We start from the raw sequence: 24,344 nt of genomic DNA, 5'->3' as shown, positions 1-24,344 counted from the left end.
CATGCGATCTGTGTCTTGTCCTGTTGCAGCGTGCTGTGTGAATTGTGTCCGGTTCTGCTGGACTCCTGGTTTGTGTAGGGACTAGCAGTATAACCAGGAGCCGTGAAGTGGCCTGCTAGCTTTCACGTTTTGTACAAAATGTCAACGAATGCCTGGTATTTATATTCAGCTTCCTATCTGTTACTAGTAGTTGCAGTTTGGCTGCTGTATGCTGTGTATTCTGGCTCTGTGTGTCCTGTTGTTCAGTCCCTGTTATGTGGCATGTGAATGCATCCTGTTCTGGTGCGTGGCTGCTAGGATCAGCTACGGCCCAGATCCGAAGACCGCTGGGCTGCCCTTATTGGGGCAATCTCCCCGCTTAGGTAGGACCTTGCCATCCTCCAGTGTAGAGTAGGGTCAGTTTGCCAAAAACCCGTGTGCATACCCAGTCCCCTTTGGTCACGATTTTAACAGTAGGTTTATTTATTTTTATTTTTTTTTTACACAAAAATTATTGTTTTTCAGGGAAGGGCTTATATGTAAAGCCCCTCCCTGAAAAACAATTTCGGGGTGCAGGCAGACCATTGTTTTCAATGGGGTTCGTTACTCGAAACAAGCTCTCTAGCATTACAAAAAGCTCGGCTTGGGTAACGAGCACCCGAGCATTTTGGTGCTCGCTCATCTCTACTGCACAATGATTTAGTCAATTACCCCACAATACTGGCCTCCCTAGATGTTAAGGTTACCATGACTTCAGATTTTTTGTTTTTTTTCATTTTATTTTTGTTCAATGTGAAAGTAGAAATTGATCTAGAATAATACTAATTGTAGGGCTGTGAAGCAGCAGGTACACCTACTCATAGCATAAAGCAGCTGAGAGTTGTATTAGATAGCATATAAAATTAATCTATCATAGACTGAAATATAATGCAATTTTAAAATGCATATAAAAGTGATGCCAATGTAATAACCACTTGTCAAGAGCTTCAAGGATTGGATTTCTTAAAGAGGTTGTCCAAGTTAAAGAAAACCTCTGTCAATGGGTGCCTCATGCATAAAAATAACAAATCGGCAGTTACTCAACTCTCTTTACTTCCCTGTTTGTTGTCCACCTTCAGCTCTGGTCTTCCTGTGATATTACTTTACAGGCTGAGCTTGTCTACAAACAAGCAATAGCAATCATGGTTGAACGCTGTCATTGGGTACTACAGTAAGTTTATGTAACATCACTTTACGCTGCCTGTAAACAGAGAGCAGAGACCGAAGCCAGCAGCAGGGGAAGAATGGGGAGCACAGAGAGGTGATTTTTTTATGGAGACCTGTTTGGGGGAGTTTCTCGTAACTCGGACAACCCCTTTAAGCAATTTTATATGTTCATGCTTTAGGATGACAGCACCCCAGGGCACATAAAAAAATTGGTTTGTTGACATAAGATATGCTTTTAGTCAACTAAAGGGATTTTTCAGGTTTAAAAAAAAATATCAGCTACATACAGTATGCAATACCATAATTAAAAGAATGAAAAATGCATACCTTTTAAATCTCCTGCCAATCCAGCGACATTGGTCAATTGATCCCTATCTGAACTGTATTTACCTTACTTAAGCAAAAGCATACCATAGTGGCAGCTGACTACTCCAATCAATTACTGGCCATAGCTGTCATTTCAATATATGCATCTCATGGTCTCAGCTGGCAGTGGTTACCTGATGTGATTACATAATGGTAATGCACTTCTTTGATTTAGCAACATAACCACAGACTATGTAGAGTGTTCAGGGTTTTAAAAGGTGAATAGGGTTTTTTTTCATTATGCTGATGACTCGACTGTGCAGAGCCTAGTGGCCCAATAGAAGTGAAAGTCAGCAACAGGGAAAACAAAACCTAGACTCCTTAATAAATAATGAATATTATTCTAGCAGCCAAGAGTGGACCAACTACACATTAATGACCAATGCCCCAATGGCAATAGTTTTGGAAAGAGATGTTAGATTGTCCGCATACTTAACCATTTAATAACATATGTTCATACATTGGAATATATTCGAAGAATGAAGTTAACAGATGCAGAAAATACCTAAGATACCTACAGTTGCAATTAAAATTATTCAACCCCCATTGCAAATTAGGATTACTTGCCAAATTTACAAGCATTAAGCTCTTTTATTTTTCAATCAAATGCGAAGAATTTAAATAGCTCAACACAAGTACTACATAGTAACAAGTGATTTCTTCAAATTCAACACAAAATGGGACTTTTGATGATTATTGCACTCTCAGAATTATTCAGCTTCCTGACTTCAATCCCTCAAAAGAACACACATTTGCACTTCAGGTATTGTTTTAAGCACACCTGATGCAGTTAATCAATGGCATCATTACTTGCATCAGGTGTGCCTGAGATAAAACACATAATATACCTAGACTGGATAGGACTTTGCTAATTTGTGATGTTTGCTTGTATGTTAGAAATATGACTAAGGGCCCTGATACACAGACCAATTATTGTTCATATTAAATGCATGCCTCCCGACTGAACAACGAAGGTGAGTTCATGCGCTTCTCATTCATCATTCAGTTTTATGAATGACTGCCTGCTAAAATGTGAATGGAGGTGGACAGGCCTCTATTCACTAGTGATACTCGTTCTTATGTAAAAGCACAGGAACTATTATTGCTGGGAGAACCTGTGGAACATTTGCACTCGACAGGTAATTCCATGTAAAAGGGTCCTAAGTCAAAACAGTTGTCCAAAAAGCTAAGAAAAGAGATCATTGCCTTGAACAAACAAGGAAAATGAAGCAAAAAGATAGCATTGGCACTGAGTATTCTTAGAGATAAAGTGATTATACTACTTGGACATGGCAGAAAGACTAAGCGATCACTAGCTGCCAGTAGATTCCTGAGAAGGTAGGTGGTCAAAACCATTGAGTGCCTATAAAAGACCTACAGCAAGATTTGGTGGCAGAAAGCAATGAGGTTTCTGTTTGCACATAATTAGGCACATACTAAATCCTGAAGACCTTAATGCCCGAACTCCAAGACAAATACTTCTACTAACCCAAAAGCACAAGAAAAATTGTCTCCAGTATGCTCAAAATCATATACATAAACCACAGAAATCTTGGGATTCTGTCTTATGGAGTGATAAAACAAAACTAAAAACTTTTCGGGTCTATGGATTAACTGTATGCCTGGAGGAAGAAGAATGTAGCATACACTGAAAAGAACACCCTGCCTACCATGAAACATGGTGTTGGCTCATGATGATCTGGAGCTGGTTTGCTTCCTTTGGCACTGGAAACCTATAGTTTCAGAAAATCCTAGAAAATCAGAAAATCGTCATGTCTTCTGTGAGAAAGCTGTAGGTTGGGGATCATAGAACCTTCTAAATGGGCATCGACATCAAGCATAGCTTAAAGTACAGCGAGGCTTCATTTTAGGAGAAGTCCTGGAAGATTCTGACATGACCATCACAGTCACCTGACTTGAACCCCATAGACAATTTTTGGTAGTATTTGAAGAAAGTTGTTGCAACACGCAAGCCCAACAATATTAGTAAACTGGAGGTCATTGCCCACGAAATACCTCAGAAACACTGTCAGAAGCTGGTGTCTGGCGATGCATTGCATTTGCAGCAAGTCATAGCAGGATGCTCTAAGTACTAAAAATGCTTGTCATAAAGGGCTTAAATAATTCTGAGACTTCACTAGTTATTAAAAAAGTGGCATTTTGTGTTGAATTGAGAAAAATCACGTGCTATATTAGTTTTGTTGAACTATTTAAATTCTTTTTGTTTGATTTTCCTTTTGCAAACTAAAAAAAATGTTACAAATTTGGCAAATAAACGTAATTTGTAGTGAGGGGTTGAATAATTTTCCTTGCAACTGTAACTGCCATATGGTACAAAGAAGATGACATTCCCCTACCTTGAAAAAATTCATTGTTGCTCCATCAAGGACAGCTCCATATTCTATCTTTGTCTGCCTCGCCAGGTCATCTGCTGAGTCAATGACAGACTCCATCCTCTCCACCGTCAGGAAGGCAGCAAGGTTTGCAGTGTATGATGATATAATGATTAAAGTGAAAAACCACCAAATGCCGCCAATAATCCTTGTTGACAAAGCTTTTGGCATAAGTTCAGAGCCTACAACACAAGTAAAACGACAAATATAACTTCCAACTTTTACTCTTATTGTGTCATCTGTTTGTTTTCTTAATGAGTGTGTATGGCTATTCTTGCTAAAATTGTACAGTTGATGCAGAGGTAAATGTGTTATTTATCTGTTTCCTTTGTGCTATACTAGGTCGGGAAAATCTTCTGACCCTTTTACTTTTTTTACATTTTGCTATGTTGTGGCCTTGTGCAAATAGCAAAAATCTAAATTTCCCCCATCCTTCTGCACTCAATACCCAATCACGACAAAGTGAAAACAGAATGTTATGAATCTTTTTGATTTTTTTAAAATAAAAAACTAACATTTAACATTGACATAAGTATTCAGACCCTTATGGTATGTCACTTGAAATTTAGCTCTGGGGGCTTCCCATTTGTCTTGAGATACTTCCTCACTTTGACTGTAGTCCACCTGTGGTAAATTCAGTTGATTGGATAGAATTTTAAAAAACATACCCCTGTCTAATTAAGGTCTCACAACTCACAATGCATATAAAAGCCAAAACCAAGCTATGAGGAGGAAAGAACTGCTTGTAGAGCTCAGTGACAGGATTGTGTGAAAGCACAAATCTGAAAAAGACTACAGAAAACTTCTGCTGCACTGAAAGTTCCCAAGAGTGGCCTTCATAATTCTTAAACTGGGACTCTTCCTACAGCTGGCCGACCCACTAAACTAAGTAATTGTGGGAGAAGAGTGTTGGTAAGAGAGGTGTCCAAGAACCCACGGTCACTCTGTCTGAACACCAAAGATCCTGAGTGCAGATGGGAGAAACTTTCAGAAGGTCAACCATCACTGCAGCACTCCACCAATCTTGGATTTATGGCAGAGTGGCCAGAAAGAAGTCTCTCCTAAGTAAAATAATGTAATATGGACAAACAAAAAGGAAAGGCTCAGGTCCAGTAGGGTCCCACTGCAATCAATACCAAAACCAATATATATGCCGAAAGTAACAATCCTGAGTGAATCCCTTTAAAAGTAAACTTTTATTAATCACATATAAAATTTCACCTCAAAAATATCTAAAAAGAACAGATATACTGTAGCAGCAGAAAAAAGTTATACAGACTCAAAGAGTCTGAAGATATAATCTACCTGTCTCACTAAATACATTGTATATCTTATTAGGGACGGCGGAGCTAGTGCTCACTCCACCGACTCCCGCACAATGGCTCTTGCACTAAGTCATAGAAACTATATGACCATGTGAACTAGTCCATAAATTACACTAGTCACTGACTGGTATTAGTGGGACTGATATTGAGAGCACCAAAATTAGTAGTGAGGGAATAACTGCCTACAGTATAAATCTGAAGCTAAAACATAACACTAGAGCTCCTCTGACATTTTTCACCAGACAACTGGCATCCTCAGGGGTACATGGAGCTATAGAGGCAGCACCCGTCTGTAACAGACATAAATATCAGTAAGAGGCGGGATCTCTGTGAGAGACAGAGGCATCAACCAATAATGGCTTTGAGTGTAATGTTTAGACATCAATGTTAAGACCAATAGGAGATGTAGTAGGTGGCAGGCAATAGAGGAAAGCATAACATTCAGTTAATGGGAGACACATTGCCAAAACAGTCCTTGTATTAGTCACCCTGAACATAATCAGTTGATCAAAACAGACCATAATTTTTTCCTGCTGCTACAGCATATCTGTTCTTTTAATACTTTTTTTAGGTGAATTTTTATATGTGATCAATAAAAGTTTACTTTTACTCAGGATTGTTGCTTTTGGCAAATATATTGGTTTTGGTATTGATTACAATGGGACCCTGCTGGACTCTGAGCCTTTCCTTTTTGTTTTTCCATATTAGATTATCTTATCTACAGGGATTGATCCCTGGTATCTATGACTCCTACTATATATGAGCCTTAGTGGCTTTATACTTATTCCTCTTTAAATTAATACTACTATTGTTTACATGCCCCATCTGGTAATAGCTGTTTTTTTGACACACGTTATTAATTTCAGGGATGCAGATAATGAGATGGCACAGGTCTTCTCTACGGGGAATATAGGCAATCGGCAATTGGATATCCATCTAACTTTTAAGAACTTTTTAAGAACAAAAAAACATACAAGCAATACATAAGATCCTGGTGGGAGGTAGCAAGTTTTGACAAGTATCTCCAATGTAATCTGGTTTATCGTAGGTTGAGAATTAATATTACACCAAATTCACACATTGATGATGTTGATTTTGATCAAAGGTTAGGAAACTTTATTAACTGATAAATCACTGTGTACGATACGATATCTATGGGATTTAAAAAAAAAAAAAATCCCAAAAAATAACAGCTCGGTTAGAGAAAGAAATTAATGATGCCCAGGCGTTTTCAGAAGATAAGGGATTTCCTACTCTTGTACAGAGATTACAAAGGAATATTGAACTATATAAGAAAGAAATTAAAGATAAGAAACATCGAATGTTCCTAAGGGATAGTCGTGATTTTGAGACGGGACAAGTCTACTTGAAGAAAAATAATAGACATTATCACCAAAACAGATATACAGATATATCTGAATCAAAATTGGACAAACATACATCTGATAGGAACAAACGTAGAAAAAGAACTAAAATAAATAGACAGACATATAAAAACCAAGCCCCTATCCTTGTAGGAATTCAGTATCTAGGAACTCTAATCTGTATAGAGATAATAGTAATTATCCCATTCATAGTATTGAGCAGCTCACTGGCTCCACTCTCCCCATTGTGACTAATGGTGGACCCGTTATTGGAGTGTGTTCTCAACCTCCACCAGTTGTTACCCCCTCTACTTCCCCAGAATGTCACATTGATGGCTAAGATCAGTGCTTGCTGAATCAATCAGAGCTATCACTTCCTGGAGGTGGGATTTATGAATCCCGTGACCAGCAAGTGATGTTGTGTTGGCGGCCGAGGAGTGCAGGGTGCACGGAGGAGCTATGGAACCTCAGAGACGAGCGTGAGGGACCCAGACCACAGCTGCTACGTAATGTATTTACTCTTTTTAATGTAGTTTAGCTAGGGCGTATTTTCAGGGTAGGACTTATATTTCAAGCCTGCCCCCCCAAAAAAAAATCAGGATAGGGCTTATTTTTGGGGTAGAACGTATTTTCGGGGAAACATGATAGAGAGGGATATCATTTATTTTAGCACATTAAACAGGTTTGTGACCGCTTGGTGACATTATGCTAGTATTGATTGCTTGGTTATCATAATGCAAATTATACCTACATTTAGGCCTTGTGGAGATTTTGATTCTATCAGCCTGTTTTGATCAACTAAGCATGCTCAGGGTGATTAATGCAGAGAATGTCTCAGTCCTGAGGAAATTTTGATTCGATCAGTTTGTTTTGATCGACTAAGCATGCTCAGGGTGATTAAAGCAGGAAGTGCTTTGGCAATATGTCTCCCATTGGCTGAATGTTATATGTTTCCCTATTGGCTGCCACATTTTAACTATTAGTCTTTACAGTGATGTCTGTGCATTACACCAGAGACATTATTGGTTGATCCCTCTGTCTCTCACACAGCTGATTGGTGGTGGGGATGACACTGATCCCGTCTCTTACTGATATATATGTCTGTTACATCCAGGTGCTGCATCAATAGCTCCATGTACCCCTGAGTATGCCAGTTGTCTGGTGAAACATGTTGGGGAAGCTGTAGTGCTATGTTTTAGCTTCAGATTGGAGCTTTAAGCATTTATCTTCTCGCTATTGATTGTGGTGCTCTCAGTATATTAGTACCACTGATACCAGTCAGTGACTAATATAATTTATGCACTAGTTCAAATGGTCATATTGGTTTCTATGACTCAGTTCAAGAGCCATTGTGCTGGAGTTGGTGGAGTGAGCGCTAGCTCCACCATTCCTAATAAAATATAAATACACCCAATATAAATAGTGAGGCAGGTAGTTTATATGTTCAGAATATTTGAGTCTGTATAATTTTGTTCTGTAGAATATCTGCTCTTTTTATATTTTTTAGGTGAAATTTTATATGTGATCAATAAAAGTTTACTTTTAAAGGGATCCACTCAGGGTTGTTGCTTTTGGCAAATATATTGATTTTGGTATTGATTCCCCTCAGTAAAAGACACCTGAAAGCTTGCCTGGAGTTTATAAAAAAAAGCACCTAAATGACTTTTAGCCTGAGAAACAAGATTCTCTGGCCTGATGAAACCAAGATTGAACCTTTTGGCCTCAGTTATAGGCATTATGTTTGGAGGAAACAAGGCACTGCTCATCACCTGCCCAATACCATCTCCACAGTCAAGCAAGGGGGTAACAGCATCATGCTGCTGGAGTGTTTCTCAGTGGCTGGGACAGGAAGACTAATCAAGGTTGATGGAAAGTTGAATGAATTAAAATTCTGAGATATTTTTAATTAAAACCTGTTCTGGAGCGCAAGAGACCTGAAACTGGGCAGAAGGTTCACATTCCAACAATACAATGACTCCTAGCAAACAAGCAACACAACACAGGAATGGCTTAGGGACAACTCTGTGAATGTCTTTGCATAGCTCGGCCAGAGCTCTGATTAGAACTCTTTGGAGAGATGTCAAAATGTTCAGTATATGATTTGCAAGCTCTACTTTTTCTCCTTTTCCCCTAGTGGTTGGGGTTCCTCAGTGTTGTGTCCTTGGTCCTCTCCTCTTTTCCATCTACACAGCCCCATTAGGCAAACTATCAGTAGATTTGGATCTCAATACCATCTTTAACTTGAGGACACCCAATTATATACAGTACTTTCTCCTATGACATCGCTCCTTCGCTACTATAAAATGCTCATGATTGTCTGCCCATTCTTTCTAACACTATGTTGTCTCTCTATCTAAAACTGAATCTTTCAAAAACTGAAGTTCTTGTGTAGAGATGAGCGAACGTACTCGGTAAAGCACTACTCGTCCGAGTAATGTGCTTTATCCGAGTACCTCCCCGCTCGTCCTGAAAGATTCGGGGAGCGCCGCGGAGCGGGGAGCTGCAGGGGAGAGTGGGGAGGAACGGAGGGGAGATCTCTCTCTCCTCTCCCGCCCGCTCTCCCCTGCTCCCCGCCGCAACTCACCTGTCAGCAGCGGCGCTCCCCGAATCTTTCAGGACGAGCGGGGAGGTACTCGGATAAAGCACATTACTCGGACGAGTAGTGCTTTACCGAGTACGTTCGCTCATCTCTATTCTTGTGTTTTCACCATCTTCCAACCAATCTAAACCTGATATCTCCACCTCAGTCTGCCGTACCACCATAACTCCTCGACAGCACATACACGAGCAGGGGAGAATAATTTACCATTGCATAACCTACGGACGGCCATTGTTGCAGAATTCGCGGCGGGTGTCTGGATGTGAATTCCGCAGCAATAAGTCGTCCGTGGGTATTAACCCTTACACATTCCTTTTCTTGACAAGATCTGTTGCTTTTTTTATCTTACAACTGCCAAAATGTGATTAAGCTCTTGTGGTGGAGAATTAAAACAATATAAAAATGAAACAGTCACATAAAACATAAAGCCTTACCTTGTTGCATTAGTGCACCAACAGCAAACCAAAAGCTGTTTAACAGAGTAAAATTGTTCTCAACAACATCAGTTCCCGGGTTACATGGATGAGCATCATACCATTCATAAGGACTGAACCTGGAGCAGAAAAATACGAAGAAAAGATCCAACAGTTATCATGAGTTTAAAGCAGGGCACTACATTTTCTTGTTTGCGTCTTTAGCTATAAGTCACGGTAAATGAAACTTTTACTGTATAGGATAATAATTACCAAAAGACCAATTTCAAATAAACATATGACTTTGTATGCAGAATATAGATCCACAGTACATGTAGTTATTAATCACATAGCTTCTGTAATACATCAGCATTTTAATTCAGATACATTATTTGCTAATGATTCAAATGACTGATAGATGTCTATGCATTTTGAGCATTTCAAATTGAGTTTAACCCCTTCTCGCTGCAGGGCATACATTTACATCCTGCAGCATTAGAGTATGTATGAAGGGAGATCGTTCGGCGATCTCCCATCATACACCGCGGGCACTGGCTATTTCTTACAGCCAACACCCGGTGGAAACAGCTGTGATCAGCCACGCGGCTGATCAAAGCTGGTAACCCTATAAATGCCGCTTTCAGTTCTGACAGCGGAACTTAAATTCCCCCAAACGACATTCGGGGCTCCTGTACGGCCCCCCCGAGATGAGATCACAGGGAGCCGTGCGGGTGTCATTGCAGCCAGGGGCCTCCTGAAAGGCCCCAGGGCTGGCATGGCAGAACTCCTATCAAGCTGTCTCCATGGGGTGGCTTGATAGACTGCCTACCTGATCGCAGTATGATGTAATGCTACAGCATTACATCATACTGCAGGAGTGATCAAACTATCGCAAGTTGTTGTTCCCTTTGGGGACTAAAAGGAAAAGTAAAAGCAAGATCAACAAAGTTTTACTAATTGTAAAAAAATAAATAAAAAGTAATAAAAGTTTAAATCACCCCCCTTTTGCCATATTTATAATAAAATAATCTAAATCCTAAAACAAAAATACATATTTAGTATTGCCGCGTCCGTAAAAGTCCAGTCTATCAAAATAATGCAGCATTTACCCCGCAGAATGAACGTTGGCAAAAAAGATACATATATATACACCGCCAGAAATGCACTTTTTTGGTCATCCTGTCTCCTGCAAAGAATAAGTCAATGGAAAAATAAAAAACTTATTGCACGCAGAAGATGGCGGCAGAAAATTATTTTAAAAAAATTAATGTCGTTGCAAAAAAATAAAAGTAGCACCACAAAAAAAACTATATAAGTTTGGCATTGTAATCATACTGATCCATAGAATAAAGATATCATGTCATTTTTGTCGCAGTTTGTGCACAGTAGAAACAAGACGCACCGAAAGATTGCGGAATGTGGTTTTTCTTTTCATTTTACTCTACTTAGAATTTTTTTTAAATTTTTCAGTACATTATATGGTACATTAAATAGCACCATTGAAAAATACAGCCTGTCCTGCAAAAAAACAAGCCCTCATACAGCGACGTCAATGGATAAATAAAGGAGCTACGCTTTTTTTAAAAGGGGGAGGAAAAAACGAAAATGGTGAATAAAAGGGCCATGTCTCTAAGAGGTTAAAGAGAATATCTCATCAGAAAAATTACCTATTGTATAAACCAAATTTATATGTTAAACATATGTAATACAGCAAACTGATGAAGGGTTATCGCCTTGAAATATGTATTTTAGTGCTAGTTGTCTAAATTAACTATAAAGGAGAAGTTGAACCTAATCATTCTATTAATTCGATTGCTTCTAGAGTGCTGCGTCAAACCACCGGTTTTTGGTTTCGCCATTCACCCATGCCCACTTTTTGGAGCAATATCTGGTAGACAGCACCATTGTAGCAACTTCAAACCAGTATGGCCCTTGACTTTTCTTTGGGCCAATCCTACCACATTGGCTTTGCTCTACCGATCTTTCTATTCTGCATGTATATCTCTTAATTTTCTAGAGGGAGTCTAGAGCTTCAATCCAATCAATTCCCATTTGCAATGTGTCCAAATTTCTTTTTATATAGAACTCTCCCAATATATATTTCATAGGTAGAGTTTCATTGAGTCATACAAACTTTATTTCTATGGTTACTCACATTACAGTCCGTAGATTCTAAGGAAGCTAGATGCCCAACCATGCAGGTCACAAATACAGTAAGATGTCTTTGTTTAAGTCCAACCTTATACTAACAATCTTTTTCCTTCATGAACATATGTGTCAATGTGCTTCAGCGTTATATCTGTTTTGAGATGCTGGCTTAATTTCTTTAGGAACTTAGAAAATGTAATACGAGCGACTTCCTGATATATAATCTATAGTAGAAACAGACACCCTGTTATATTTGCAGCTGCAGAAATCTTTTTTGCTATAATCTCAAGAGGTGACCTTGCGTTGATTTCACTGATGAAGTGACCTCTGCCAGTCACAAGCACTAAGCTCTTGTGGATCAAAGAAAGTGTCATTAATACAATGTCACCCCTTCCAGTATAGATAGAATAAGTCACTCAGCAAACAGAACTGCAGGCTAACTCTCACACTGCATCAAAGATAAAAGGTATAAAACTTTTATGCTGTGAAGAGCACTCTGAAGAAAGACTTCTGAGGCCTTGAGAACCAAGTATAAAGTATTGATAAACTGCTACGTGAAATGCATCCAATTTCACTTCTCAGCTCATAATTAGGGGTAAGAATGTAGATGCTCAAAAATTGTTTTACCAAGTGGGAATTTGCTGTTATATTGCTTTTAAGGAAGAAATGCAAGAGTTGGGTCACAGAGGTTACATACTGTGAGAGCGCTTTAAAGACACAACAAATGAGGCTAATTATCATTAAATCTGTGTGCCAAAGAACATTTCAGATGTAGAACTCTATAAAGATCTTGCAGTCTAATTTATGATATTGTACATAATGCATTGTGTTTAGCATCCCTGTAAAGCTGCTGTGATTGTATTTGTGAAATGAATAACAAAATACTTACGAGCTCTTTTGCATATCTCAATATTTTATTTGTAAAACGGATAGTTAGAATTAAAAGACATATATTTTTAATGTATTGAAATATATATGAGTGTCCTTTACTTGAATACTAATCATTGTACACAGCTATGGAAACACACAGGCAAAGAATAAAACAATGAGACAATGCAGGTGAAAAATACTGTAGACTGTATAACTATAAGATCCTGAAGGAGAGGCGAGTCTATAGACTAATGTTTCCCAAACTCCAGTCCTCGCGACCCTCTTAAGAGGTCAGGTTTTCAGGATTTCCTCAGCATTGCACAGGTGATGTCATTATTGTCTTCTCCTCAGACATTGCCACAGGTGTTCTCTCTATAGGATATCCTCAAATTATGACCTGTTGGGGTAGTATCATACATAGAATTGATGGGACCCCATAGCAAAATCTGAAATAGGTCCCCATATCTAGTGTCTGATTTTGCCACCTATGACTAGAAGACCTGGTGTTTATTTCCTGTTCTGTGCCCTTTAAAATGTCCCCGATGTAAATTATTCACTACCGTGCTTGCTAATAATGCAGTTCCTCTTTGAAGGAGGGTCATGCATATGTTCTTGCTACTGAGTAGCAAGAAAGATGGTGCAATCAGGAATGGGGCCCCCTTTCTCCAAGGGCCCTACAGCAGTTGCATGGTCTGCCTCCATGGTACGTATGCCCTTGTATTGGGGGGGTCATGAGGACTGGAGTTGGGAAACACTGCTATAGACCATTGGACTGCAATCAGGTCTCAGCACCAGGGCCCCACTGATAAAAACTTTTGACATGTTGCTATGACATGTCAAAAGTTTATTAGAATATTGCGAAGAGTGCAGTTACTCTTTAAACTGTAGATGCTAGCACTGATGATATTTTAGCTGTACGCTATAAAAGGGGCAGTTTTAGTATCTGTGCTTAAGAAAGCATAATCTATAAATATGGCCAGGTGGTCTTCTCAAAGAGGTGATCTTTTTCATTGTATTGTATACCAAGCATCGTATTTTGATGAAATGGACAAACTCATAGCTTTAGTAACATTATACTGTACTCTATGCCACAAAGGCTGATTTTATTCTCTGCCCTTTCTCTGAAGTCACTCATCACAACAGCTGCAAGCCATTGAAGAAAACACCTAAATCACGACTTCTTTTGAGGATAGGGACATCTTTCATCACATTCAATCAACAGTTTTCACTTTTCAGGTCAGAAGTATCCTTATTCATCACATCACATTACGTTGACATTTTTAATGTGACAATTCAGGCAATGCATGACTAATTGGAATTTAGTAAGACATTTCCCCTTAAAAAGACAACAAATGTTTAAAGAAGCCCAAGCAAACAAGAGAATCAGATATGTAACATATTACACAGCTCTCAGGCAGCTATAAACTGTATTATCCACCCCTCCTGTGTCATGCTCCCCTCTGGCTTCTGTACAATGCAAAAGTCTTAAGCCCTATTTACACACAACGATTATCGCTTGAAATTAGCTTTAACTATGCCTTTTGAGTGATAATTGTTGCCTGTAAATGCTACCATCATTTGCTTTTTGTCCAGATGATGATTTTTAGTTGAGAGCTGATAGCAAGGACTGAATGAATGACAGACGAGAGCTGCCTGTGATTGGCTGAGCGCCTCAGCCAATCAGAAGCAGCTCTTTCAGCAGGCGGGGATTTTAATTCCCCGCTTGCTGAAAGAACTTCAGTGCAGAGTCGGGGACAGCGGAGACTGGATGCGGCTGAGCCCTGGCAGCTGAAGAAAAGGGGGCATGTTTTTTTTTTCTTACATTAGTTTGGGTTATTTTCAAGGAAGGGCTTATATTTAAAGCCCTTCCCTGAAAAACAATTAAGGGGTATCGGCAGCTGGATCCTCTACCACAGCTGATCTTCTGTGACAGCTGTGCTAGGGAATTCTTTATTCCCCTGTGGGGATGAAGAATTCCTTTGCTGCATCTGTCACATATGTGAACACACCATAGGGAATGCAGTGGTTGTAATAGACACGTGTTTTTGCCTTTTGAACTTTTAACTTTAACCTGTTTTAACATCAAATTTTGGTTTGTGATTTTCATCTTGGCTTATGCAAATAAATAGTGTTTCTTAACTTTATTTGCTTCAACAATCATTAAGAAAGCAACTCTGAAGGCCTAACCCTCAAGTGCGGTACTCTGTAATAAAGCCTGTCTTTGGAGACATCTCTGATTAATACCATTGGGCTTTTTAAGATTCCCTATATTACCGTTCACAAGTGCCGAAGCAAGGACTCTTCTTTCATTTTTTTTTTTGGCTTTGGAATTGCAGAAATCCGTTAAGGTTACAGTTATGACATTGAACGTTGAAATAAAACGATATAAAAAAGTCTATTGATATGAAATGAAACATGAAATAAACTATTAATATCTTGCTATGAAAGTACAATATCCATTTGTTAAGAATTACTAATTTCCAAATTGCAATCAATTAGCCAGACGAGTCTGCAGAACTATTTTGGTTTCAGAGCTTTTCCTTGACTAAAGAGATGAGATGTGGCTGAGCACAAATAGATCAAAGGAAAGTCAGGATCCATACAACTGGTCTCAGAAATGTGAGTCTCTACCGTCAAAATCAAATCAAGGAGAATATTCTAAAAGCTGAAATGCTGCAACTTAAGCACAGTGAAAGAAAGCTTGTAAAACCCATTAAAATCAGACTAGAGACATAATGAAGTGACATTTACTCCATGTTCAATCCTTCTACCCATGCAAGTTGTATATTAGAAGTCATGGCTGTTTGACAATCACCCTCAGGCTTCTTCCATCTCATGGTAGGTTTAAGTAGAAATATGATTTCTTATTTAACACATTACTTTTTTCCCTTCCGTCTTTCTTGCCCTGACACCAGGAAATAATGTTCAGAGAACTGGGAGTTAGAAAGTATGAATGAATAATGGTTATTCATGAACAAATGACATCTCTTAGGAGAGGTCGGAATCTTTTGCTTGTTGGATTGTACAAATTCTTAATCCAATTGATATACTGCATATCTCTCAGCTAATTGAGAGAACCTCTTTCATATTTTAATACACTGTATTTCTCGACAGGCGTAATAATAAAAGTGTTGTACAATATCTGCAATTAACTGTCTGACAACAGCACATGACTAGCTGCTTAAATAGGCCACATATTATATTTACAGCTGGCCCTAGTAAATCTTTTCTAACTGATGCAATATATCAAATGCATTGTGCTCCAACATAGCCACATATTTCTTTTTAATAAAATCCTATTCTTGTTTAGTAGAGTATTAGATTGGCAACAGTATTGGTTTCTATCATATTGTAGAAGATCATAAGTGATTACAAAGTCAAGTCATAGTAAGGGCTCAGAAGTCAAGAGCACAGAAAATCTCTGCAAATGTAAAAAAAATGTACTTTGGGAAATATAATCCTCTGTCTGAGTATCACATTAGCAGTTCTTTGTAATGGCCCTTTGTCAGAACCTTTTTCTTCAGCTCACTGCCCCATAAACAGGACAGCTATCAGTTAAAAAAAGGGAAAACATTTATCAGTTGAACAGAAATTTTGTGCCGCGGTGAAAACCATTGTTGTCTGCAGCATATCCCACCCAAGTAAACAGCGGATGTACTGCCAGCAGTGATGAAAGTGTATAATGAACAAATGATCATATGAATGATTGCTCATCTTCATTGGCTTCAATCAGTAGCATGTAATCTGATCCATCAGCAAGCTCACAGTCTATTTTGGTAAAGAAGGACAAATTTTAGCAGTTTTTCCAAGTGAGTCAATCTGAATCTGTCTCTGAAAAAGCTATTTAAACAAGCACTGAACTTGTCAAACAGCTCTCATCACCTGTCTTATATGTGCCCCTACTCACAAATAACCTTAGGCCGGCTTCCCATGGCCGTGACGGGCTCCGCCGCGGAATTCCGCGGCAGAGCCCGTCACAGCGCCCCCCAGAGACCCCAAACTTACCTCCGGATCCGGTGTCTTCCGTCCCGCATGACGCTTCGGCGCGCATGCGTAATAGAGCGCGTGACGCGCCGCAGCGTCATGTGACGCGCCGCAGCGTCATGTGACGCGCCGCAGCGTCATATGACGCGGCTGGCGGTGGGCGGGGAAGTGGTTTCACGCTATCTTCCGCTGTGCTACAGTGGAAGATAGCGTGTTCCGCTGTGCTACAGCGGAAGATAGCGTGATGGACGGCTTCCATTGACTGCAATGGAAGCTGTCCGCGCGTACACCAGCGGCAAATAGAGCATGCCGCTGGTGAGGTCGGGTGATTTCACGGTGTGGAATTCCACGATGGAATTCCGCACCGTGAGCATTGAGCTATTAGGTTCAATAGAACCTAATAGCTGCGGGCAACACAGCGGATTTTCGCTGCGTATTACGCAGCGGAAATCCGTCCGCAGGAAGGATCCCTTAGCCAGGACAGAAAAGGAATATTTAAGGGACCAGATTTTTGCATCAACAGTACAGTCAGACAACAGGGAAAGCAAGTAGGATGCTTGTCTGCATACTGCAGCTATATGTACTGTATAACCAGTAGGAAGAGGGTGATTGTGATCTCGCTGTATAGATTTCTTCTGAGACCACATCTGGAATACTGTGTGCACTTCTAGAGACCTCTTCAACAGATAGACATTGATAAAATAAAACAGTCCAAAGACAAAAATAGAGGAAAGTCTAAATAATAAAAATTACCACACTTAAAGAGAGTCTGTTCGTTTAAAAGTTTGTCAAACTGCAGGCATCGTGTATAGAACAGGAGGATATAGCATATGATATATAGTTTTATTACGAAAGATTGAGTATAGCTTGTATTTTCTTCACTTAAACCTCTGCTCCTTTTCACTTGAACAGTCCAATGGGCTGTCCTATCAGTGATCAACAGATATCTGTGTATGACTGAACATATAGGGAAGGTTGCAAATCACTGATAGGGTGACACCTCAGGCCATCAAATTTATGTATATTATATGCCAGAAACTGGTGTAAATTATTCTAGAAATCTACTTCAGCTCCAAGCGCATGAAGTTGCCAAGAGACATCTAATTTATGAACCCCTTCATACATTAGCCATATTGCTCATCAGCAGGGATCATCTTAAGACCAATGTTTCAAATGCCCATCTTAATAAATCTTCCCCCCCCCCCCCATAGTTTTTAAACAATAAAGACACATATAGCACATTCAGAATGTTACCTCTTACTATCGCTGGAATGGAGCCGCAGGTGTAGTAGCTATGCTAGTCACTGGAGAGTAGTCAAGATAGCCAGGAGTCATTATCAGTAAGTCACGGTATGTGGTACAATGGGATGAGATGGCAGCATAGTCAAACGGAAGCAAGAGGTCAGCAGCAGGAGGTATTAGTATGCAGTACAATGGGATGAGATGGAAGCGTAGTCAAATAGAAGCCAGAGGTCAGCAGCAGGAGGTATCACTGCAATCACAGAGGAGCAGGAGGAACAGGAGCTTGATCAAGGTGGTGGACCACAATAATCATGCGCTGGTGCAGTGCCAGGATCAGGATTTTATAGGAAGTCCTAATTAGTAGCAGCATAGTGCCAGGATAGGGAGACAGAAAGTGGACTTAGCAAGAGCAAGGGCGCATAGAACAAGGCTGGGTTTCAGCAAGGAACTGTCCATCCCTGGATAGCCCAGGGGAGAGAGCTGTTTACTGGACTGCAAACAGTCCTAGGTTTGGGTCTTGACACCAATCCCCTCCTTTCAGGATGGCCACTGGACATCCTAGGAGCCAGCTTACCTGGTTACCTGAGATGAAATTCCTTTGTCAGTTGAGGAGCATGAACGTTGGAGGCCAGTTCCCAGGAATTCTCCTCTGGGCCATATCCCTTCTAACTGACCAGGTACTGCCGGCTCCCTCTATGTTTTCTGGAGTCCAGGATGTGATTAACCAGGAACTCCTCTTTGCCCTAAACCATCACTGGTAGAGGAGGTGGTGAGCTTCTTCCAGGGAAAGTATTCTCTTCGAATGGCTTGAGCAGTGATACATAAAACACTGGATGGATTTGAATACTGCCAGGGAGTTTTAGGTGGAAGGTGACTTGGCCAACTTTTGCAAAAATCTGAAAGAGCCCCCTAAAATTTTGCCCTTATTTTGTAGCGGTCACAGGGACCTTCAGGTTCTTGGTTGATAACCATACTTTTTCTCCTACCTGGAATGCGGGGCAGCTTTCAGCGTTTATTTGCCACCTCTCTGTAAGCCTCCTGGGCCTCCTGTAGGGCTTCCTTTAACTCTTCCAGAGTTCTAGCCAGCGCTGTCAGTCTCTGAGTGACAGTTGGCACCAGAGTATTATTAGGTAGACCAGGAATAAAGGCAGGACGCACCCCGTAATTAGTGTAAAATGGAGTCTGGGTGGTAGAGCTGTGTTTAGCATTATTATAGATGAACTCCGCAGTCAATAAGTAATCCACTCAATCATCCTGGAAATGGCAAATAAAGCAGCAAAGATTCTGCTGGAGGGTCTGATTTGTTCTCTTAGTCTGGCCATTGGACTGTGGATGAAAGGCAGAGGAAAGATTCACGCAGGTTCCCAGGGCCGTGCAGAATTGTTTCCAGAATCTTGAGGTGAACTGAATCCCTCTATCAGAGACCACATCCTTAAGAATTCCATGTAGTTAGAACACTTCTCGGATCATCAACTCTGCGGTGTGCTCAGTGGTGGGAAACTTTTCTATGGGGATGAAGTAAGCCATTTTCGTCGGTCCACAACTACAAGGATTATATTCATTCCCTTCAATGGAGGCAGATCCACTATAGAGACGATAGATATAGACCTCCATGGCCTGTATGGCACTGGAAAGGACTGTAACAAACCAAGCGAGTCAGCTTGTGGTGTCTCGTTCCAAGCACATGCTTCACAAGAGGTAATGTACATCCTTACATCCTTCATGCAGTCAGGCCACAAGAAAAAACTAAGTAGAAGTTCCAAGGTCTTTATGACCCCAGAATGACTGGCAAGTTTGGAGTTGTGAACTAGTCTAGGGACTTTGAGTCGACCAGCTTTGGGGACATATAGTTGATGTCCCAGTCCCCAAAGTCTATTCTCAAAAGAGAGCTTCATGTCTTTAGAAGGATGATTCATAAAAGAGTCACTTTTGTAGCCTTCTATAAACCTTGTTAGGAGGTCCTCAGAATACAGGATACCTAAAAAATTATTTTATAGACAGAATTGTGTGGTCAGTTTTTGACTTCTCTTCAGGCTCTGAAAATATCCTGGACAATGCATCTGCCTTGCCATTTTGGGAACCTGGGAGGTAGGACACAACAAAATTAAACCTGGAGAAGAACAAAGACCATTTTGCCTGTCTTGCAGATAACCTCCTCACACTATAGAGTAATTCTAAATTTTTATGGTCAGTAAGTACCGTTACTGGATGATGGGCTCCTTGCAATAGGTGTCTCCGTTCGGTGAAAGCCACTTTGATGGCCAGAAGTTCCTTGTTCCCGACATCCTAGTTTTTCTGTACAGGTGATAGAGTGTAGGACAAAAATACATAAGGATGTAGTTGCATCTTATCTGTGACTCGCTGTCACAGGATGGCTCCCACAGCAGAGTCGGAGGTGTCCCCCTCCACGACAAAAGGCAATTCTGGGTTTGGGTGTTTCAGTGCTGGTGCTGACGTAAACAAAGTCTTTAGTTTCTCCAAAGCAGCTTATGCCTCCGGAGACCAGGAAAATGTGTGTGTTTTTTTGTGAGAGAGGGGATGAGAGAGATGACCTTTGAGAAGTCCTTAATAAATCTTCTGTAGAAATTTGCAAAACCAATCAGGCGCTGTACTTTTTCAGATTTCGTGTAATGGGCCAATCCAGGACAGCTTTAATCTTGCTTAGATCCATACCTAACCCCTCTGGGTAGATAATGTATCCCAGGAATTATATTTGGGTCTTTTCCAACTCACATTTCTCTAACTTGATGTAGAGGTTATTTTTTTGGAGTCGTTCCTAGACCACTGGAACATGTCCACGATGTTCCTCCAAAATGTCAGAGAATATGAGGATGTCATCAAGATATGCTATTACGAATCGATCCAACAGGTCTCAAAACACATCATTGATGAAGTGCTGGAAGGTAGTGGGAGCATTTCAGAGACCGAACGGCATCACTAGTGATTCGAAATGTCCATATCTTGTTCTGAAGGCCATCTTCCACTCATCTCCAGGGTAGATCCGTACCAGATTATATGCTCTTCTGAGGTCCAGTTTGGTAAAGACCTTGGCTGCCGAAGCCTTCCAGCAGTTCTGATATTAATGGGAGAGGATAGCGATTCTTAATGGTAATCTTGTTTAGTTCCTGGTAATCAATGCAAGGTCGCAAAGTAGAATCCTCTTTTCAACAAAGAATATGGGTGCTCCTGCTGGAGAGGAAAAAGGCCAGATGAAGCCCTTCTTTAGATTGTAATTCAGATGTTCCCGAAGGGACCCTAACACTGGTTCTGTGAGGTTGAAGATATGCCCAAATAGAATAGAAGATCCAGGGAGCAGCTCAATAGGACAGTCATACGGCCGGTGAGGTGGCAGCTGGTCAGCCTTCTTCTTGCTGCAAACATCCCTGATAATCTGGTAGTGAACTGGTACTTTCTCTAAATCCTGTTTATCATCCTCAAGGTCTTGCACTGGTTTAGGGGCAGATAGTGCCGTCTAGTAGTTTTCCTTACAATATTCTGAGGGGATGGCAATGGTCCTGGTCTCCCAGTTGATAGCGGGATTATGGGTAGAAAACTAGGGGATCCCAAGAATCACTGGTTTCCAGTGATTCTGGATTGGGGGATGAGATGAGCTGGAAGCTGATAGCTTCTTGGTGGTCAGGGTTCATGTGGAGCTCTAGTTCAACTGTCTCCAGTGAGAAAGGACCTGAAGACAAGGGCGACCCATCCACGGTTTCCATATAGATCGGTATGGACTTGAGTCTGGTTGCAATGTCCTTGTCACAAGTGAATGTTAAGTCCATGAAGTTCCCTCCCACTCCTAAATCCAACATTGCTGAGAACTGAATTTTCTGATTGCCTGTTACAATCATAATTGGGAGGATAAAATGGTGGAGTAGGGAAAGGGTTTCCACACCGTCCTGAACTACTGGTGCAAAGGTGTGTTGGGTGGCATCCTCTTGTTTCATGATGGCTGGATTGGCCATGGGCTTGACGTGCGCTAAGGTGAGAGTCCTTTGGAGCTCGTTTGGACAGTTTAGGGCATAATGTCCTGAGCTCCGACAATAAAGGCATAGATTTTCAGCCTTTCTTTTTCCGTGGTAGAGAGAGGTCTGCAGATGGTGTAAACTTGCATGGGTTCAGGAGCGGCTTCGGTCCTGGGTGGGGACTAAACGTTGGTTGACTGATTGGGTATGGGGTGCTGGTGCCCAAACCCTGCAGTCTCTCCCTTCACTGCTTGGAAAGTCTCTGGTCAATCCGTATGCATAACTCGATGAAGTCTTCCAGGTTATCAGGAGCCTCCACTCTGGCAAGTTTGTCTTTTACCCACTCAGATAATCCCTGGCAAAATTAGCTCTGTTGTGCAGCAGGATTCCATGCGGTATTATTCGCTCAGCGTTGAAATTCTGCCATATATTCTACAACGGAAAGATGCCTTTGTCGCTGGCTATGCAACCTCCCTTCAGTCGTGGCACATCAGTTCGGATCATCGAACATTTGGCCCATAGTAGTTGTGAAGCCATCAAGGCTGTTGAGGAGATTACTGTTGGTATCTATGTATGGCGAGGCCCAAGCAAGCGCCTTGTCAGTGAGGAGGTTAATAATAAAGCATACTTGTTTCCAGATACTAGTAAACAGGTTAGGCTGCATTTGGAAATAAATTCAGCATCGATTTAATAAACCCCTGTATTGGGAACGGTCACCTGCAAATTTAGCTGGCAGCGGAATGTGGACGTCTGACACTGACTTGCACATTTTCAAGAGTTGCCTCTGTAACCCCTCAATCTCTCATTGCATACAAGTAACCTTTTCTTAGTAGGATGCAAAAAATTCCTGCAGTACCGTAATCTGTTTCCGCAGAGTGGGTACTACGGGATCCATGTTTTAAGCATGATTATTTTGCTATGTCTTACCAAAACTGTAATGGAGCCGCAAGTGTAGTAGCTGTGCTGGTCACTGGAGAGTAGTCAAGATAGCCAGAAGTTGTTATTGGGAAGTCATGATAAGCTGTACAATGGGATGAGATGGGAGCACAGTCAAATGGAAGCCAGCAAGAGCTTACGGTGCAATCACAGAGGAGCAGGGGGAAGAGGAGCTTGAACAAGGTGGTGGAGCACAATAATCACGCGCTGGTGCAGTGGCAGGCTCAGGCTTTTATAGGAAGTCCTAATTAGTAGCAGGGCGGAGCCCGGACAGGGAGACAGGAAGTGGACTTAGCAAGAGCAAGGAAGCATAGAGCAAGGCTGGGTTTGAGCAAGAAACTGTCCAACCCTGGATAGCCCAGGGGACAGAGCTGCTGACTGGAGCGCAAGAGGTCCCTGGTTTGGGTCGTGACACAGAAACACATTGCAATATTAAAAGAAAACTGCTCTATGTTTGTTGATGTATGTGTGGTTACATTGTAGACTCTCAGTGTTAATCCTTGCCTTTCTCTTCTTTTCCCAGCAGACGTAAAGAAGGCTAAGGGGTATTTATCCGTTTTATATAGAATTTATGTGAAAAGGACATTTTTTTCTGTTAAAGCAGACTGAGAAATACTCAGAGTAAATGTTGACATATTAATTTGCAGTTTTCTTTGCTGTGAAAACACTCTACATATCTGCCACTTTGGGAAGTAAAACTATGCATTTAAAGCTGTCATTTGGGACGGAATCCTCTGTGGAAAGACCACTAAATGTTCAGTTGCTAACAAGTTGAAATAAGGAGTTATTCCTCCAGGGACTGTGTCTTACAAGCTGTGAATGCAAATAGCAAGCAGTCATTTGGGTCTAATGTGTTGTGCTCTTAAGGGATTAAATGACTTCAATGCAGCGGTACAGCTATCAGCCTGAGAGTCTCATTTATAAGCAAGTATGAAATCTATCCTCCTGCATGCAATTTAATAGCCCCTTAGTTGTCTTCAAGTGGCATTGACCTACAATAATAACATCTACTACACCCCTGGTGCATACTTCAGACTAGTGTTTCTGTATGACAATAGGCTAATCTTCCATAGACCAGCTACAAAAACACAGCTTTGGGACTTCTTAGCACAAATGTGCCTTTACTCACAAGTATCTGCCCTGTTTTAACTTCTCCCGTAGCTATTTAATCAGGCTAAAATGAATGCACCTGCCTGAAACATGGTAGAATCTACATAATCTTAAATACCTAAGCTTCCATGGTACTGTAAATTTTAGTAGAATTATTCACAGTTTAAGCAGAGGTGTAGTTAGGCTTTCCTTTACCCGGAGCAAAGATTCAGCTTGGCACTCCCCCTCCCAAAACGTAAACCCATTCACTGCCCTTTCAATTAATGTAATTTGCATATGTATATGCACATGTATAAATATATACATTACAATATGGGGGTATACATAACTGACTTAACCCCAAAAAGACAGTGGGGACACAGCCAGACAGATGGCCTAGAATACTGGGAAGGAGTAAGACACTCAGAACTGTGTGGGAGGCAAGACATTGGTTTGAATATATTA

At 40.8% G+C, this 24,344-nt stretch overlaps 1 protein-coding gene across 1 annotated transcript in view; it reads right to left on the bottom strand.

The window, feature by feature from the left end:
• GRIK3 (glutamate ionotropic receptor kainate type subunit 3) overlaps nt 1-24,344 on the bottom strand; it is a 592,020-nt gene that overhangs the window by 37,695 nt on the left and 529,981 nt on the right. The window contains exons 12-13 of the mRNA XM_066592013.1: nt 9,667-9,785; nt 3,909-4,126 (exon numbers count right to left, since the gene is read on the bottom strand). Coding sequence (XP_066448110.1) covers nt 3,909-4,126; nt 9,667-9,785 — 337 coding nt within the window. The remainder of the gene's footprint in view (nt 1-3,908; nt 4,127-9,666; nt 9,786-24,344) is intronic.

Source organism: Eleutherodactylus coqui, chromosome 1 (assembly GCF_035609145.1).
Source record: "Eleutherodactylus coqui strain aEleCoq1 chromosome 1, aEleCoq1.hap1, whole genome shotgun sequence".
Classification (NCBI taxonomy): Eukaryota; Metazoa; Chordata; class Amphibia; order Anura; family Eleutherodactylidae; genus Eleutherodactylus; species Eleutherodactylus coqui.
This window is presented reverse-complemented; position numbering and strand designations above follow the sequence as displayed.